The sequence below is a fragment of the Stenella coeruleoalba genome, assembly GCF_951394435.1.
Source record: "Stenella coeruleoalba genome assembly, chromosome: 21".
NCBI classification, from domain to species: Eukaryota; Metazoa; Chordata; class Mammalia; order Artiodactyla; family Delphinidae; genus Stenella; species Stenella coeruleoalba.
Genome location: NC_137167.1, coordinates 3,901,882 through 3,921,324, shown reverse-complemented (window position 1 = coordinate 3,921,324; position 19,443 = coordinate 3,901,882). Strand labels below are relative to the sequence as shown.

The 19,443-nt window shown below is 42.4% G+C and overlaps 1 protein-coding gene across 2 annotated transcripts in view; it reads right to left on the bottom strand.

Annotated features, from left to right (window-relative positions):
• Window positions 1–3,390: 3,390 nt before the first annotated feature.
• The window catches only part of KAT6A (lysine acetyltransferase 6A), a 110,672-nt gene continuing 94,619 nt past the window's right edge, over window positions 3,391–19,443 (bottom strand). For both annotated transcript variants that reach the window (XM_079909449.1, XM_079909448.1), the window contains exons 13-17: window positions 17,071–17,302; window positions 16,126–16,375; window positions 14,092–14,709; window positions 10,865–11,177; window positions 3,391–8,779 (exon numbers count right to left, since the gene is read on the bottom strand). In XM_079909449.1, the coding sequence (XP_079765575.1) occupies window positions 6,105–8,779; window positions 10,865–11,177; window positions 14,092–14,709; window positions 16,126–16,375; window positions 17,071–17,302 (4,088 nt within the window). In that variant the 3' untranslated portion in view covers window positions 3,391–6,104. The remainder of the gene's footprint in view (window positions 8,780–10,864; window positions 11,178–14,091; window positions 14,710–16,125; window positions 16,376–17,070; window positions 17,303–19,443) is intronic.

Here is a 19,443-nt window from a genome sequence, read left to right as displayed (position 1 = left end):
CAAATTGGAAAAGAAGAAGTAAAATTGTCACTGTTTGCAGATGACATGATACTATACACAGAAAATCCTAAAGACACCACCAGACAACTAGTAGAGCTCATCAATGAATTCGGTAAAGTTGCAGGATAAAAAATCAATGTACAGAAATCTGTTGCATTTCTATACTAAAAACAAACTATCAGAAAGATAAATTAAGGGAAAAAAATCCCATTTACAATTGCATCAATAAGAATAAAATACCAGGACTTCCCTGGTGGTCCAGTGATTAAGAATCCGCCTTCCAATGCAGGGGATGTGGGTTCGATCCCTGGTCAGGGAGCTAAGATCCCACGTGCCACGGGGCAAATAAGCCCATGCACCACAACTAGAGAGCCCGTGCACTGCAATGAAAGAGCTCACATGCTGTAACTAAGACCCAAAGCAGCCAAAAATTAAATAAATAAATATTTTTTTTAAAAAAAGAAATACCTGGGAGCCCCCAAAGAAATAATTAAGATAGGCTGTAGTGGCTGGTTGGGACCTGTTTTGTTTTCCTTTGTAATTTTAATAGAATTTCTTCCTTAGCCTCTACAGTTGGTCTCACTATATTCCGTATTATTCAGTTTTCAGATTCACGACTTCCTTACCATCAAGAACCCTTTGGGGACGTCAAGTTAGGGGTCCTAGTCAATTCTAGTTCTTTTCCTTAAACAGGAGCTAGACAAACTTTTAAAAAATTGTGTGATTATTCCATTTTGCAAGAGGTCCTTGCCTCCAGCAAAGCCTTTGCCACTGTCTCCTAGTCAACATATAACTGTCCTCACTTTCTCTTGAAAACTATGATCAAATTCAGTCATTTTGAATGATTTTCTAACCTTCTTTTAAAAAGAAAATGAAACCAACCAATTTTATTCAATGTAATACATCAATTAAACAATTAGAGCTGTTTGTACATGGGGCAGGGCCTCAGTCCTAGCAAAGAGGTTTTGTGTATGAATATTTTTCTTTACTTTGTTCACAAGAGACTTTGAACTTAGGATAAGAGTTGAAGGGTTTTAAGTGACATTTTCAAAAACAGAAGATTCTGAGGCTCAGAAAGCTCTTTAAGGCCAATGTAAACAACTTGAAAGGTGATCTGAATGGCTGGTCTCCCAGCATTAACCGGATGTCAGTTTCTCAATGCATATTCATAGACATCCCGGTGAGTCCAGGCACTGTAGCTCTCGAATGCAGGCAAAGGTGATTAGTTTACCTCAGTTCACCTGCTTGCCTTTGCTTTCTCCTCTTTGTGTGTGCATAAACTAAAAACGGTTAAAAATGAACACATCACCCCAGAGAACGCTTAACTTTTTTTTGAATGTTGCTTAAATGTGGCTTTCAGAAATGTCTGTTAGTATAGAGTTAAATGTTAGAATATTTTTTCTTGCTAACAAGAATGTATCTCTCACCTTCAAAAAGAGTATTCACAATAGTCACAGGAAAACAATTCCTTATGACTATGTCTGTCTACTGTTTCAAAAGTACTCAAAAAACCAAAGTCCATCAGACTCCATGGCTGTCCTTATTTCAGGCAAAAATTACACCTGCCACCTTTTTGAGGTTTATGTAATCTGTATACCAATATTTAGGCTCCTTATTAATACAGCAAGGAATTGCAGTTAAGCCCAATTTGTAAAGCTGTCATTCTGGAGAGAAAATCCATGGGTCTGTGCTGCATTATACAACCACACCAACTTAGATTAACAAACCCAACCTGCCCCTTAACAGAAATATATAAACAAACGAGTTGGGTTTTGTTGTGGGGATTTTCAGCTTTTAATTGGATGGACCATGCTCAAGAATTCCAGACATTTGACAACACAAATAAATGTCACTCTTCATGGTTTTGAGTTCATTTATAGAATATGTCACTTGAATTTTTAGATTTAAGTTACATTAAGAATATGGAGCTCCCTCCCGCCCACCATTTGTCATAACTCTGCTTACTTTGTTCTGTCAACAAGGTCATTTTTTCTCTTTTCACTATGCTTTTCCATCATCATCACTGACCCTTTATCTTGTACATTACGAAAAGACGAGAGGAAGGGCGAAAACCATACACCGCTGAGGGTGTCCCAGGGAGAACCTAACGCAGTAATTCTCACCTAAAGAGCTAGAGCTGTCAACCTGACACTCGGTGTTCAGGGAATACACACGGTTCTCACCACGCTACAGAAGAAGTTGGCACCACCTGAGATGCTCAGAGAGGCCGTATAGGAAACTGATTCCTGGAACCCTAGTAACTGAAGGCATGGCAGTAGATGCGAAAACCGGTAGACCAAGGCTCTCAGCAGTACACACGTTAGTCAAATGTGTTGCCGATTCCCCCAACATGTACCTTCTGAGAGGGAAAAGGCCGGATGTAGACGGTAAAGGAGAGCGTTGGCTACACATGAGATTCCTCAAGTTACAGTTTACATGTAATACATAGTGAGGGTTGTTAGCACTTCAATGAAATCTGTAGTATATTCTTTGGTCACATCACCTCCTTGTAGAAAAATCGTAATTGTTGTTATGCTGAACTCACTTAAAGCAGGTAGTTTGCAGTAGCAAAGGCAGTATGTCTTTGGGACAATTCACTAGTAACTGCGTAGAGCAGTGGCAGTCTTGGGCTCAAACTGTGACTATGAAGCAAGAAATCAAGGGAGACAAGCCATTTATTTTCCGGAGATGACATGACTCTATGGCCTAAAACTTCAATGGCACAAAGTTTAGAACAAACGCCTGCTACAGACAGTGTTCACATCACTTCCTAAATTCCTAACTCAGCGGCAAGGAACAGCAGATCAAGTCAGGAGGGCATGAAAACCTGTGTCTGCCTCACCCCTGTACCCCAGGAAGCTGTTAGCTTCCCAAAGCTAAATCTAATTCTGGAATCTGCCTTATATGCAAAGTTGTTAATGATGAGAGGCGAGCACATTAACTCAGAACGCATCAGAAAAGATCATCAGTATTTAGGGCCCGGATTTCTGGCAAATCTTCCTAGATTACATAATCAAGTCAACTGAAATGAGAAAAAACACTTTGTTCCAAGTGGGAGCTACTTGTTATTGCAACTGTATTTCCTTTTTTTGGTTGGAGGAATTACAATCTCTTTAGAAGGTTTTCAAATGGGTTTCCCTAAAAAATCCAAAGTGAGGTTATAATACCATTTTCTTTGGAAAAGGGAAAACCATCTATATTCTTGGCACTGAAACACATTATGAGTGAAAACTGAAATTTCAAAGGTCATAAACTTATACTTGCTACATAAAGAAGAACATGAAAAGGCTTATATTTCTAAGTCTCTGTGTGTAGAAAAAGAATCAGAGAATTTGAAACACTTGGAAGGGAGAAAAATTCCACATGCAAGACAGACATCCAAAATGGCTCAACATAATTTATTTTTTTTTTAATGTTAAAATGTACAGAGTTCTTTTGAAAGTACTTGCTAGAAAGGGGGAAAAAAAGTGATATTACATACAGGAGAGGAAGGAGACCAGCTGGCCCAGGAGCGCGTGACATGGAGAAGTACAAAGGCATCTAGGCACCCCTTCCCCTTAGCTTACGAGTCACCATGAACAAAGTACAAAGAGGTTACAAAACAGGAAAAGCAAATATAAACAGACAGGAATAGACTTAGCTTCATTTGTACATGCGGCTTTTAGAGGCATCTGGAGCTCTATTCACACACTCTAGAGATCTCTTTAAAGAGAATTTTTATCTTTCTTAAAATAGTTTTTAATATTCTACAACAAAGATAAAAAATTTTAAAGATGGAATGAAATGAAAAAGCTCTTATTTTAAAAGGCATCAAAGTCACTAACAGTGAGTTTTTAAATTTCTTTTTTTAGAAGATTACCCAAGTTATCTTGCTAAAAATACATTTTTTTAAACAGAAGTGAAAAAATGACAGGTACCAATATTACTGTGTTGGATAATTTCTTTTATAATATAGAAAAGAACATTTTCTCTACAATAGTTCTAAAGTCACAAAAAGGCTTGTGGAAAAGGGAGCTGCCTGATTGAAATTTTTTTTTTTTTTAAAGAAACAAACCCAAACACAACCGCAAACCAACAGAAACTGAATTCACGGCCCTCATTTCAACAGCTTCTCCTTCTGCCTTGACCCACCCTCCTCCCAATACACCTCCCTCCCTCCCGACCCACCCCGTCCCCACCCCAACCAGGAAGCAATGACAGCGCCGAAGAGTAGGCAGAGGGCAGCACAGTGCACGTTCTACACAGAGGACTGGGAACTGGAACAGTATATACAGAGAAACTGGGTCCTACACAGCCTTGCACATGCTCAGAATCGATAGCGGTAAGATGTGGAATTCTGCCTTTTTCTACCTAACACGTTTAATTGAGAAAGTCAATTAAAGTGTATAAAAAAACCCAACAAACCTGTGCATTTGAAAAAATTTAATGCCTAATTTGTACTTCAAAAATTTATCTATATAAAATGTACAAATAAAGGAGAGAATTTAATGCTTACAGATATTTCTTTAAGCAGTACTTCCCCCTTTTGGATATTTGACTGCACATACCAAGTGGTATAATAGTCTCCATCTTCTAATGATGGAACGTATATATGTATATATATATATACATATACATATATATTTTTTTTTTTACCTATCCCTGGAGCAAGTAACAAGAAGAGAATGGGCGAACTGGCTGCACAAGAGAAAAGAGAATGAAGCTGGGAGCAACACAGGAGCCTGCTAAAACCCTGCTGTCCAGATTTGCCCTACTATGCTGGTGGTTGGTTTAATCCCTCTTCTCTTCAGCCACTCACAGGAGAGGGGCTGGCGCACTCTGATTCACAGGGGAGGAACTCAGGATCTCAAAAGACAAAGGAAAACTAGAGGTATGTATCACTGAAGTAGCTATAAAACTCACACCACGATCTCCCTCACGACACACATTCTGCGTCATCTCTTCCAACACAAAGTAAACAGTGTCAAAGGTTAGTCAGGTATTTCTCAAATCACTGACATGTACAGTCATCCACCAACGCTTTACGTGAGAATGTAAGAGGCTAATCACTGGGGACTGCTGTTTGAGTTTAATCAGAGTCAAAGGCTCAAGAATCAAGACCCTTGGCATCTCAAAGTACATACTAAAAACAAGAGGCTGCGTGGAATATGTGCGTATGGCTGATTCACCAGGTGGTAAAAAACAAGAGGTTAACTGCCTCTTTTTGATTGTTAATTGACCATCTATTCCTCCAAGGCTGGATTAGGACTGCAAACAGCTTTCCTCTGAGATTCCGCTGTTAACTGAGACTTACAGTATTTTTGTGTCTCTGAGTGCTGAGTGGGAGTAGTTTAAAAAAAAATTATATTACACTTGATTTAAGAAAAACAAACATTTCAATGAAGTTCACTTATAGAAACATTCTTGTGGAAAGGTTTCAAGAGGTGTGTGTGTGTGTGTGTGTGTGTGTGTGTGTGTTTGTGTGTGTGTAGGGAGTGGAGGGGATTTTAAGAGAAGAAGCATTTTCCTGCCTCACTTTATTAATAATAATAATAATATTAACAATAATAATAAGTTTAAGGAGCTTGGGTTGTTCTCCATGTCCCCGTCCGAGTCTCCCATAAGTGCCTCCTGCTGGAATGAAGTAGGGAATGAAAGGCTGGGTGTGGAGGAAAGGGTCTGGCTAACCCTCGAGATGTATATATAACATTTAAAAATGACAACATTGGGAGCTGCAAACACTGAGGGGAAACATACATCTTAAAATAAAATAAAGATAATTCACTCTTACACAAAGTCTGTCCATGTGGTGTGTAAAGAAAGTAAGGCTCTTTTTAATTATGAAAAGATTTTTGTGCATGTTTCCCCATCCCCAAATCCATTTTTAGATGAGTTCTATTGTAAAATGTTCAAGATTGTGAAGAAAACCAAAACCCAGAACAAAATGAACCCCCCAAAAAAGAGAAGACCAGGTTTTCTAAAAAATAAAATAAACCAAAGAAAAATTCCTCTAAATCTACAGCAATATTTTAACTGGAAAAAAGGTCCATTTTTCTCTGGTTTGTCAGTATAAAAGGTTCCTTTATTTATATATATTTAAGTTTTTAACTGCAAGTTCGTCTTGCTCATCTTCTCATGTAAGGTCCGTTGAGTGACTGCTTGGGCACGCCAGCAGCGTTCATGTAGCTGTGATGGGAGGGGCCCGTGTACATCATGTTTCCATGAGGGTTTGGCTGCATAGGCTGCTGGGTATAGGCCTGGCTCCCCATCATCCCCATCTGCATCTGCATAGGATACTGTGCTGTCTGGTTCATGTAGGCAGGGTTACTATGGTAACTGCTGTTCATCATGGGCTGCGTCATCCGATAGCTGTTCATGGCGTTCAAGGTGTTCATATTCATGGAATTGACATTATAGGCGGGGGTTGGCATCAAATTAACCCCCATGTTCATGCCACGCTGAACAGCCAACGCACGAGGGCCAGCCTGCATGGCGACCGCAGGTGGGCTGCGGCCATACAGCTGCTGCTGGTGAGCTGCCGCGGAGGGCAGGGGCGCGGACTTGGAGCGGATGGAGATGTGCCCCTTGACTGGCATCTGCCCTTGCAGCCTCTGAGTGTGGGGAATGCCAATGTTGGTGGCAGACATGTTGCACTGCAGCAGAGGGGACGTGAGGTTCATGGTAGTGGAGGCCAAGTTCGGGGGCGGCGTCATGGTGGCTTGTGCTTGAGGGGTCCCAGCCAAGGGGTGCGACGGAGCCAGCTGAGCCAGTCCCGTGTTGGACAGAGAAACACTGGTTGCATAGGAAGTCACAGCAGGAGAATGGCTATAAGGCATGGCATGAGGGTCCATAATGGTGTTGGTCAGCTGCTGCAACTTGGCTAGACTGAAGGTGGCTGACGGCTGGGAGTAGCTGCCGGCCCCAAAGTCCCCAGGGATCCTCTCGTAGATGCTGATGTTCCCCGTGCTTCCAGATTCTGGGATCTCCATGATCATGGGCGCTGGGGTGAAACTGCTGTTCATGCTGCACTGGGACAGCGGGGGCTGCTGCTGCTGTGGCGGCGGGGCCGGGGGCTGGGGCTGCGGGGGCGGGGGCGGCGGTTGCGGGGCCGGCGGCGGTGGCGGGGGCGGCGGGGCCGGCGGCGGGGCGGGCGGCGCTTGCGGGGGCGGCTGGGGCGGCGGTGGCTGCTGGGTGCTGGGAGGCCGCTCCACTGCGCAGCTCTGAGGGGACTTGATGCTGCAGGTGGCGGCGGCGGACGGGACGCTGCTCTGCGGCATCAGGCTGCAGCTGCCGCCCACGCCGGCCATCTGCTGGGTGACCACGCAGCTGTTCTGGGTGAGGCTGCTGGAGGACGACAGGCCGCCATAGGAGCAGCTGCTCTGGGAGGAGCTGTTCCCGCAGATGCTGCCGCCCATAGTGGAGTCATAACTGCTGGGGTTCTCATAGTTCTCCGTGGTGCTCTCGATGCTGCCCAGGTCGCTGAAGCCGCTGTCCACCACCTGCTGGGAGTGGTCCGATACGGAAGGCACATCCATCATGGGGCTGGTCTCCATGTTCTGCATAGACGGCGCGGACAGGGATCCTTGCTCCGGGCTGATCTGGGTGTAGCCCCCTTCGAGGGCAGGCACGCTGGGACTGCCGACCGAGCGCACCGACTGGCTGGGGTGGGACTGGACAGAAGACAGCGGGCTGTTGTGCTCCGAGGCGTGGCAGTCCTCCACCAGGGGCAGCTGCGGGTCCTCGTCGGCCTGGGTGTAGCTCTGCAGGGTCTGACAGGCCGCCAGGGTTTCCTCGCAGTCCTGGTAGGTGCCCTCATGCTCGCTGCTCTCCTCCTGAGTCAAAGACTGCACGGCCTGCACGGTTTCCAGATCCAGGTCACTGTGAGGGATCTCCGCCTCCTCTTTCAGCTGCAGCAGCTCTTCTTTAGAGTGGGAGTCCTCCTCGTGGTCGTCCTCAGAGCCTGGCATGTGCTCCGAGACCACGGATGCTTCGTGGGAAGTCTGCTCCTCTTCGGAATCCGGCTCTGTCTCCTCCTTGTCTTTTGCGTGCTCCCGACTGCTGTGCACATCAGGATCTAAAAAAGACTCCTGGCCACCGTGCTCCTCCTTGACGTCGCCCCCAGCCGGCTGCTCCTCCGGCCCCTTCTTCTCTGTGGACTCCAGGTGGCCGTCGTCCTCATCATCCGCGTCGCGGTCTTCGCTCTGCTGGGTCTCCACGGCGGCGTCCTCCTCCTCCTCTTCCTCCTCCTCCTCCTCCTCACGTGCACGCTGAGCCAGGTCCTGCGGCCCCTCCTCCGACGGCTGCTGCCCCATAGGGGCGCGGGGCTCCTCCTCCTCCTCACCCACCTCAGGCCCCTTGGCTCCGGTCTCGGGGCTGCAACTGTCTGCCGGAGAGGCTGCCCTGACGTCACTGCTGGTGGTGTCCTCCTCCTCCTCCCCTTCCTCCCCCTCCTCCGCTTCCAGGGGCAGCTCCTCCCCTTCCTTCCTTTCCTCCCTTAAAGGCAAGTCTTCTCGTGGTCCAACAGCTTCCTGGTTCTCTTGAACTTGGGGTTCACGTCCAGGCTCAGGAAGGGGGACAACAGGCTCAACAACGCATTCTCGAGTAGAAACGGCTGCCAGCTCCCGATTCAGCTTAAGTCCCGGCTTGCGACCAGGTCTTTTCTTCCAGTGGACTGGTTTGCGGCTCTTGCCCTTGGGCCATCCCTTCTTCTTTTTCGTGGGCGTGGACGTATCTGGCTCAAGTGGAGAATCCTTCACATCACATTTTCTCAAAAGAGATACTGGCTTTAGGATAGGAGTGTCTGCACAGGAGGGATAAAAAATAAAAACAGATTACAGGGTCTTGTATTTTTTAGTGCCTCTTTCTGAGACCACACGTGCAACAGAAATGATTTTAATAATCATCCTGAACTTCTATCTTCACTTTCAAGTTAAGGATCTAAAGGAGACACCCATTCCATGATATCCTCTAAAGTCACACAGTGAACCGGCAGAACAACGAGAGGATCCTGGCCCACCCACTAGGTTCAAGTTTATCATCACCAACTGCATGGCTTTGGAGAGTTACTCTTAATATTCAGTTTCACCATCTTTAAAATGGAAATAAGCTTTATAAGGATGCAAATACTAAATAGTTCCTACAGCTACTTTAGACAAGCTGTCTTTATTGTGTAAATTACACATCAGCTCATTTCTCCTTCTTTCCCCCCACCCCTGTTCGCAATTTATATTATTGCTCTGGTTTTCTCAGTTTCTACAAAATCACTACTTCAGGTAATATCAAGCCAATTACTCCAGGCCATGTTTGAGCAACCCTACACCAACAGTTCCCAGCCAATGTTGTGTTTGTATAGGAAGAGCTGCAAGGCATGTAGTCCCAGACAAATACTGACCTGAAGCAAAAGTTAATGTACCAATGACAATGGTTTATTAGAAATAAATTTGATTATTAGCATTATTTTCTCCCCATTGACTTCTTCTATTTCTAAAAACTATAAATATGCACAGCATAAAATTTACCATTTTAACATTTTTAGGTGTACAGTTTGGTGTGGTATTAAGTACATCCACATTTCCCATTAATTTTTAAAGAGAAGACCAGCAAATCCTATTTTTTAATAGGATTGAGGGGGAGGGGCACTGGTGGGACTGAAAAGGTAGTTAGCAGTAACAACCTGAAAATAAACAAAGGAAATGTCTACATTAGAGAAAAATTTGCCCAACAGGAACTTATAGGATACTATTTTAATCTATGATGATCCAAGACAGAATTTTACTAAAGTGCCACATGTTTTACAAAATAAATTTTTAGCTTCCTAGTTATACATCTCAAAATAGAACATAATAAAATTCTGGAAAATCATGCACGATAAAGCAAAAAACTTAGTCATTACTATATTAAAAGTATTTATTATACAAAACTATGAGACTGAAGAAAATGCAAGTTGTCTACTAGATTTGAAATTGAGTGAATTTATTTTTAAAAGGAGAATAAAAGCCCAACTGGTTAGTACATAAAAGCTATAGGCTTATGTACCAAGCATGGACAACAAGATTCCTACAAATTCACCCAGCAAAGCAAAGCAGCTCAATCTGACCCCAGCAAGGCAAGCCCTGCAGAAGGAAGCAGCACGACACATGGGCAGAAACTTTAGGCTAGACGTGAACAGCTAGTTTGGGACCCAAGTCATATATAAGCCCATTTTCTTCATCTCTAAAAAGGAAATGACAACAAGTCTAATCAGTGGATTTTTAGCTATGCCATAAAATTTAACTTATTTTGAGGTACTGTTACCATTTTTATCAGAAATTTAACTACTTGTTGAGTAAGACATATTAGAGATATGATTCAGGAACAGATTTGAAGCAAGTCCAATTTACATGAATCTGACCTTATTTGAGAACCACTTCTAAGCACTTAGTCATTTAACAATATTTACTGAGTGCCTATTTTAAGCACTGAGCATACACAATTAGCAAAACAGGCCAGGTCTATAGACTGCACATTCCATTAAAAGGTTATTAATTAAATATCTTCCTGATGCTAAGTCTAATATACCCATTGACTAAAGATTCAGATAATGGCCGAGAAAGGAGCAGGCAAAAGAACAATTTCCTAACAGCAAGATATTTTCTGCAGAGGCAAAAATAGGTCTTGAGTTGAAGGGGGAACTATGAAAAAGCACTTTTATAAAAGGACAGAAAACTAAGTGAGAAAATGAGGATGAGTACACTTGATACAACTCTTCAGAGGCTGCAAGTCATTCTGCACTTGCCCAGTGGGTCGTGTCTGCCTTTCAGCCCTCTCTATTGGAGGTTTGCCACTATCACTGCTGTATCTTTCACAACAAGAAAACCACAGTAAGCAACAGCTCTGCGAAACATACCGTCAGCATCATCTGAATCTTCGTCTTCGTCTCTGTCTTTAGACTTCCTCTTAGAAGCGGGTCGACACCTGAGAACGTCCTGTGAGGACAAGTGACGGAAGTACCCTTGAGAGAAGAGCTCGTTCTCATCCTCTTCCTCTTCCTCCTGGTCAATCTCAAACGTGGGTTCTAATCTTGGCATCGGCCTCTCGGAGTCAGAGTCTTCAAAAGGCTCGTCTAAGACCTCCGTGGTCTCAGAAATGGTTTCTGTGACCACACTGCTATTGTGGTGTTTGCGCTTTCGGACTCGCCTTCTTCGGTGAAGAATTGGTTTCTATTTAAAAGAGAAAGGAGCATTTTATTTACTGTAATGAATGCTATCATTTCCATTAGTAACATGATTAATAGTTTTTAAACCTGCTAGAATTAGCACATACAAAATGAATAGGCCGTTTGCCAAAAGACATTTTGAATATTATTTCAAAATACTATAGTAAAAGATAAAAAATACTATAGTAAGACACTATACATACATAAAGTGTCACAGATACAAAGTATCACTGAATACAACTTTGTAAAAGAATAGACAGGCATGCCTATAGAGCAGATATTAACATTCCCTTACTAACAGTTCAGTTAAATTTAGCACCCTAGGGAAGCTGCCTATTTCAGAAATGACACAGTGACTAGTCCCTTAACTTCTCTTTTCCTCAAAAGAAAAAAAGAAATAAAACACTCTTCGTCTCACAGCTCCACTGTGCAGGTCAGCAGAACCATCAGGAAGGCTGTACACCATTTTCATAGGCTATCCACAAAGAGTTACAGTGGAGCCTGGGAATGGGTACCGGTCTCCTTGGTGTCCGTGAGCATTCAGAAGTAAAATAACTCTGTTACTGGGACCTGGTACATTAGGCACAATTTTGTACTAGGGTTGATCTAACACCTTGAATCACATGAAAGATATCACAAAATAATACTGTATCACCCAAACTGATCTAATTCAATCCTCTCATTCTAGAGAGGCCAGAGAATTTACAGAACTTGCTTTAAGGTCATATCCAGTCAGTAGAGAAATGGCTGTAAAACAGTTTCTGACTCCTAGTCAAGTGAATCTCTTCAAAAACTTCAAAAGTATCCTGTACATGATCTCACTGCCTGTTATGATATTCTCTTTTTACACAGGCAAATAGCACAATTTTATTTTATAAAAAGGCAATACAAGCCTAGGATGGCAAAGATATATTCTTCATGGTCACGTAACGATCAGCAGGTTAATCATTTTTTCTTCACTTCAAATTTACTAGTTTTCTAGTTGAGAACACAATTTTCAAACTAGGTTAAACATGGACTTGCTCTGAGGAGAAATGGCTGATCCTAGGACTGGGGCATGAAATACACAAGATGAACCTGGAACATTTTGTAGAACCAGAATGTAACGAAGTGCTCAAAACAAAACAAACCAAAAACACTTCACAATGTTGACGGTATGTATGTTGAAGAGACACAGGAGCAAAACTGGAAGAGTTCCTCATGGCCAAGGCTGGAACAATTTGAGCAACAAATTAGTAAGATGGTAGAACTGGATTATAACTTGAAGTATAAAGTAAATATCTATGAGTCCAAACTGATATAAATAAATGCCTGAATCAAGAAATAGATGGGGGAAAATGGATAAATCCCCCAAACAGAATTCCAAATAATTAACACGATATTCTGCTCTTAGGGAGTAGAGCATAACTCCCTGTACCTTAAGTGTGGGCTGTAGGCAGTAACTTCCTTCCAAAGAATACAGTATGGAAAAGAGTTTGAAAAAAGGAGTAACTTTACAGTAGAGAAACCTGACAAACCTGATACCTGGAGCCAGGCGACCGGGGTTAATGTGAACGTGAACAGTGAGAAGTCACACTGACAGCAAATACCCTTGTATTTGGTAATCGGTATGGACTGATGGCAGATACCCTTATATGATGTGATGAGAATGGCACTTTACCTCTGGGGCCTTCTTCCCCAAAACCCATCACCCCATTTTACTATCATAAGGGGCATTCTACAGAATCTAGCCAGTACTCCTCAAACCTGGCAAGGCCTTCAAAAACAAGTAGTCTGAGAAACTGTCAACAACAAGAAGGGGGCCTAAAGAGACATGACGACTAAACGTAAGGTGGTGTGCTGGGGCAGGAGAGGACATTAGGGAAAACAGAGGAAAGCTGAATGAAGTATGGACTCTAGCTAGAAAGGCATCAGTACTGGTTCACTGGGACAAATGTACCATACCAAGGTAAAAGGTTAATAATAGGGGAAACTGGGGAATATAGGAACTCTTTGTACTTTCTTTGCAATAAATTTGTAAATCTAAAACTCTTCTAAAATGGAAAGCTCATTCTTTAATAAACAGCCCTATCTTCTTTTTTTTTTTAAAGGTTCTGCTAAGGAAAAGAATGATTTTATTGCTCTGGATGAAAGCTGTACCTCACTAGCACAGAATGGCTCATCCAGAGCTGACACACTTCAGTCTGGCTGGTCTGCAGCAATGTTTAAAGTTCACCCCATAGCCTGGGAGATTTCTGGTATACAGATTAACAGAATTCATTGTCATCATCACACAGCGTTTACTAACGATCTGGCTATCATTCAACCTTTGCAAGATGATGAAATGTAGTTTAGAAAATACTTTTAAAACAAAGTTAAGTCAAACCACTGGAGGGTTGGAGAGGAGAGCGAGAAGGGAGGACAGAGGACAGGAGAGACAGTACCACCAGGGGTGAGAAGAATGGCTTCACTCCGAGCATCGCAATGCAGGGCACCGTTACGCCCACTTTCCATCGAACTGTGTAGTGGTTTCCTCTCCTTTTCTAATAGAAACATTTCTAATCTGTACGTTTTGTTTGTTTGTGTTTGGCCACACTACGTGGCATGCGGGATCTTAGTTCCCCAACCACGGATCAAACCCGTGCCCCCTGCAATGGAAGCGCAGCATCTTAACCACTGGACCACCAGGGAAGTCCCTGTATGTTTTTTTTTAAATCCCTGAAAAGTCATACTTTGAAATCAAACTAGCAAGCTGAAAACAGTCTGTCAGCCCTTAAATAAGTTTGTGACTTCTAAGTGAACTCCCACGAACCAAAGAAGTCACGTGCACATTTCAAATGCTCACTGGGAACATCACATGCTGCAACATACTGAGGCTTGAAGCTGAAAGGCTAACACACTATGGGTTAACTCCAGGACAGCACAGAGACGGGCCCCACCTTCCGCTTCAGCGTGGGCTTGGTGAGGACCGGGGGCGAGCTGGACCGCGGGCTCTCGGGCTCCCCCTCCTCCTCGCTGCTCTCGCTGCAGCCCCGCAGGAGGGCCCTGTCCCCATCGCTGTAGCGACCTTCACTGTAGCGACGGGGCAGCCTGTCGTGGCTTTCTGGCAGCCCACACTTCAGAGGCTCGGGGCTTTTCTTGAGCGGTCCTCGCCAGAGCTCGAGCCCCTCACTCGGTCTTCTTTTGGGACCGTCTGGCTTCGCGTCCTGGCTCGGCTGCTCCTGCGAGGCTGCCGACTGCTCCTGGCCTTCCGTGTACTCTTCTTGGCAGGTTTCTGATTTTTCCTCACAGTCTCCATACTGCTCCGGAGGAGCTGATGTCTCCTCCAAAAGCAGTTTTGAATCCTCATCACCAAAGCGCTCCTGGGCTTTTCTGTTCTTCCTCCTCCAGCGGCCTCTCCGAGATGGCTGATTATTGGCAGGAAGACTGTCACGGGGAAGGACCTGTTTGTTCAAACGCGTAGAACTGGCTGGTGCTGTAACTTCTGGTTTCTTTTCACTTTCTATTGAAGAATAAGAATCTTGTTCTTTGTTCTCACGAGATGCAGACTTCCCCACCTGATGTTAGAAAATAAAACCATGCTGGTTAATTTTCAGTCTTATTTGGTTATATCTCCTATTCTGACCTTTTAAATACTGAGATAAAAAAAGAAAACAGAGCTTTAAAGAGAAAGTTATTATTTAATGGCTAACAAATATCTCTTATGTGTTAGGGACTGTTTTAAATACTATATGGGTATAATTCACACCAATTACATGAAGTATTATTATTATTATATCCCCATTTTACAAATGACGTTAACTGAGGCACAAAGAAATGTAAGTAACTTGCCCCAGGTCATGCAATGGCAAATGAAGAAACTGGGATATAAACCCAGACAGTCTGACCCAAGAGTCAGTGCTCTTAACTGCTATACAATACCATATTCAATAAACAAAGTGAATATTATTATTCTTATAATCTGGTAAATGTTAAAAGAGATAGTTTATGAAATTTCTCAGAAACAAATTTATAAACAGAGGAGACGGACTCTGGGGCATGGGCAAGAGAAAGAGGATGCTCAAAAAATGAAAGAAAATTTCTGTAATTATTTTGACTTATTTTATTCTGAATATTTTATTTTATTTTGAAAATTACACTAAACAGGGGTATGAAACTTTATGTTTATCAAAGGAGGACACAGATTTTTAAAGGATGAAAAGCACTGCTTTAAAAAAAAGAACAGGGGCTTCCCTGGTGGCGCAGTGGTTGAGAGTCCGCCTGCCGATGCAGGGGACACGGGTTCGTGCCCCGGTCTGGGAAGATCCCACATGCCGCGGAGCGGCTGGGCCCGTGGGCCATGGCCGCTGAGCCTGCGCGTCTGGAGCCTGTGCTCTGCAACGGGAGGGGCCACAACAGTGAGAGGCCCGAGTACCGCGAAAAAAAAAAAAATTAAATTAAAAATAAATAAATAAATAAGAAAAGAACAGAGACAAGTACACATCACATGAAGAAAAATACTGAAAATGATGTAATGGAGTACAGTCCCTCATTAACCCTTTAATGGCTAGAGACACTGAACTATTTGGTGCTCTGTTAGAAAACATGCATCTGTTTATTTCCTTAATGTTTTAAGGAAAATGCATCTTCATTTTATTTTAAACAATGGTCAGATTTAGATTCAATTCAGATTCCTCAATTCCTAAACAGCTTCAAATTTAGCTGCTTATTGGCACTGTGATAAGAAATATTTACTCAGAAGTAACATATTATAACAAATTTGAAGGTTTCCTAATGATAGAAGGCTTAAAAATATAGAAAGAAGTAAACAAAACCCAGTCTTCCTGAAATTTCTATCATTGAAATAAACTCAGAAATTCTAATGTGAATTTATGGTGTTGGTTTAAGATATCATTATAGGTACATCACAAACACTCATGAAAACCAAAACATGCTCTTGTATGATCAACAACAGGGACCATTCGTGCCCTTACACTCGGCTCTAATTCTCCTTCCTGGCTCTGAGGCTCTTCCTGTTCTCCCTCCTCCTCCTCCTCCTCCTCCTCCTCCTCTTCCTCCTCCTCCTCTTCCTCCTCCTCTTCCTCCTCCTCCGAGACGACGGAATTGGAGACTATGACAGGAGTCCAGCGCAAACACTCTGGATCTACATCCACAGGCCGCAGATTCAGCTGAAGCTTTGCCATGTGATCTTGGATCAGTTTTTCCCGGCGGATAATCACAAATCTGAAACCAGAGAAAAGTTTATAGCGATCAACGACGCACAAGGAGCACCAAACAATGAATATGGAGCTACGCCCTCAGAAAGCCCTGGAGATAAAAACGCTTCACAAAAAGCCTGCCTGGGAAGACACCACCACTGAGATGGCTCAGAATGTGAACTGGACAAACACTTCACACTCAAGTAGAGTGAGGGATGAGGTTGTTTCAGCCACTTCCCATTCTCACATTTCCCACCTCTGAAACTTCTGCTACTCTCCTGTACTCTTTTACTCTCCATCTTTCTAGCCCAAATGCCTCCTTTCTTTGTGACCTTTTCTCAACCACACTAGAAAAGGGTAATAAGCTGTCTTTCCTTTGACCTGTATTTCTTTTGTCCCATTTGTATGGAAATTAATCAAGGGTGTATTTTATTTGACACTATTTCTACAGTTGTTACCTCTTGTATTGTGAAGGAGCTCCCAATAAACAAAAGATTCAGTAGCTTAGGTACAAAAGTTAGAAGAAGGAAGACCAGAAAAAAAGTTGTAAAAAAAAATATGGTCAATAGTATAAAATACAGAAGGGAAAATGATGTCTCAGTATCACCAAGTACACCATTTGTATTAGTTTATGTCCTTTAATTGATAATTTGGCTGTCCGATCCAAAACCTTCTACCTAATTATCTTTCAAAGGTTATACAAAGGGATGTGATACTCACTGGTCACTCCGGAAGTCCAGCATTCGCAGGTGGTGGAGTGTGGAAGTAATGTCTTGAGGGCAGATTCCAGTCAACTTACTTAACTTCTTAATGCTGATTTGCTTGTCGTTTTGGTGATAAAGGCACTCCAATATTACACTTTTCCAATAAGCCATGTAGGAAAGACGACCTAGATCGGATAACGGTTTCTCTGGAGACCCTGCTTGGCCTTCACGCTTTGATAACAAATAACCTAAAGAAACCCCCAAATCACAAATATGTCAGAGAGCCTAAAAGAGGGCGGTTTACAAAAATAACAAGCCCCTCTTCCACAATCAATCCAAGTATCATACGCTATAATTTCAAAGGTAAATTCCTTCAAGAAAAAGAACAAAATTACAAAATCACTTGAAAACAAATTTGCAGGAAGATTACATAATTTGTACACACCGAACATTAAGTTAGTATTACTTTGTCTATAGTTAATATCAATCACACTGTTAGAATCAGGACTTCACATTAATCGGCAAGAATGCTTTTTATTCGAATGTACAAGGAGGGGAAACCACCCTTGCATGTTTTATTTAGACCACTAGATGGCAAGAGATCCACACGAACTGCACAATACAAAAGAACGCCTTTAGTTTTTACATAACCCTATCTATGAAGATTGCAGTTCTTCTGTGAATGATTTAGATGACGATTTCTAACTTCAACCAAAGCTCTCCTCACAATTACCTATCACCCTAATTTCTGGTGAACAAGAATGTCAGTGTGCGAGTGTCACTGTGCGTGGTGGTATTACTTTGTCCTCTTGTCCAGTGCGTGAGTCTCAAGAACAGGAAAAGAAAGGCATAAATTCTAAGGGAAATCAGTCTAAGAATGGTAATGTGGGAAAATACATTACATTAAAATAATGTTTTATAATAAAAAATACTGTAATCATACAATTATTTGTATATCTCAAAAAAATGACTAATAAATGCATAATAAAATATTTTCCCCTAACTTTGCTACTTAATGGCATACATGTCCAATCATGAGTCCTATTTCAAAACAGTATACTGATATTAAAGGAAATAATCTGAGTTTTACCCTCTACTATTAGTCGGAAAAAAAAACACCAAGAAAATGTAAAAAATAACCAATGGCACATATTTCCAATAAAATATAGTCAGGAACACAGTCTAAGGCCAAGTAGAATAAGCTTCATTGGTCTGCATGAGAATTAATACTAGTGATGTAATCATCTGATATTTAGAAGAATTTCCTGTATCAAAACCCTCAGTTTAACAATTACTTCTTTAAATATTATTTAAATATTATTATTTATTTAAATATTATTCCTTTAAATATTATTTTTAGCCCAATTATCTGAGGGAAAATATGCCCTCAAATACCACTATTTTATAATCAGTATAAAATTTACCTCAAACATACATGTACTTTCTAAGCAAGATTATCAATGTATAAAACAAAATGCAGGGCTTCCCTGGTGGCGCAGTGGTTAAGAATCCGCCTGCCAATGCAGGGGACACAGGTTTGAGCCCTGGTCCGGGAAGATCCCACATGCCACAGAGCAACTAAGCCCATGTGCCACAACTACTGAGCCTGCGCTCTAGAGTCCGTGAGCCACAACTACTGAAGCCCACGCGCCTAGATCCCATGCTCCGCAACAAGAGAAGCCACTGCAATGAGAAGCCCGCGCACCGCAACAAAGAGTAGCCCCCGCTCACTGCAACTAGGAGAAAGCCTGCGTGCAGCAACGAAGACCCAATACAGCCAAAAATAAATAAATAAATTTATAAAAACAACAACAACAACAAATTGCAAGTTCCACAATAACCTTTTTTAAGAACTGTTAGCTTTCAAGTTTAACTCAAATTTTTTACTGTATCATTTACTTCTAATATTTTTAAAGGTGCATATTTTTAACCACGAGGTAGATAGAGCCTGTAACTAAAAAAACGATGCACACACACATTTTCTCAGATAACTGGGTAATCAAAAGAGGGCAGGTGCTGCACTTCTTTATTAGTACTAATTTAAGTAGTTCTACAGTGTTTTTAATATTGTTGTGAGAATTAACTGCATAAAACAGAACTAAGTTCTGTTGTAAATTAATAGCTGCAAATTAAAACTATTTGCTATAGATCACACAGAAGCTCATATCCAATATTAGCTATTTTGGAAATATTCACATGCAACCAAAAGAAAAAGAATGTTCATGGCCTTAGGCTTTAAAGTTCCACTCAGCAGGGCTTCCCTGGTGGCACAGTGGTTGAGAATCTGCCTGCTAATGCAGGGGACACGGGTTCGAGCCCTGGTCTGGGAAGATCCCACATGCCGCGGAGCAACTAGGCCCGTGAGCCACAGCTACTGAGCCTGCGCGTC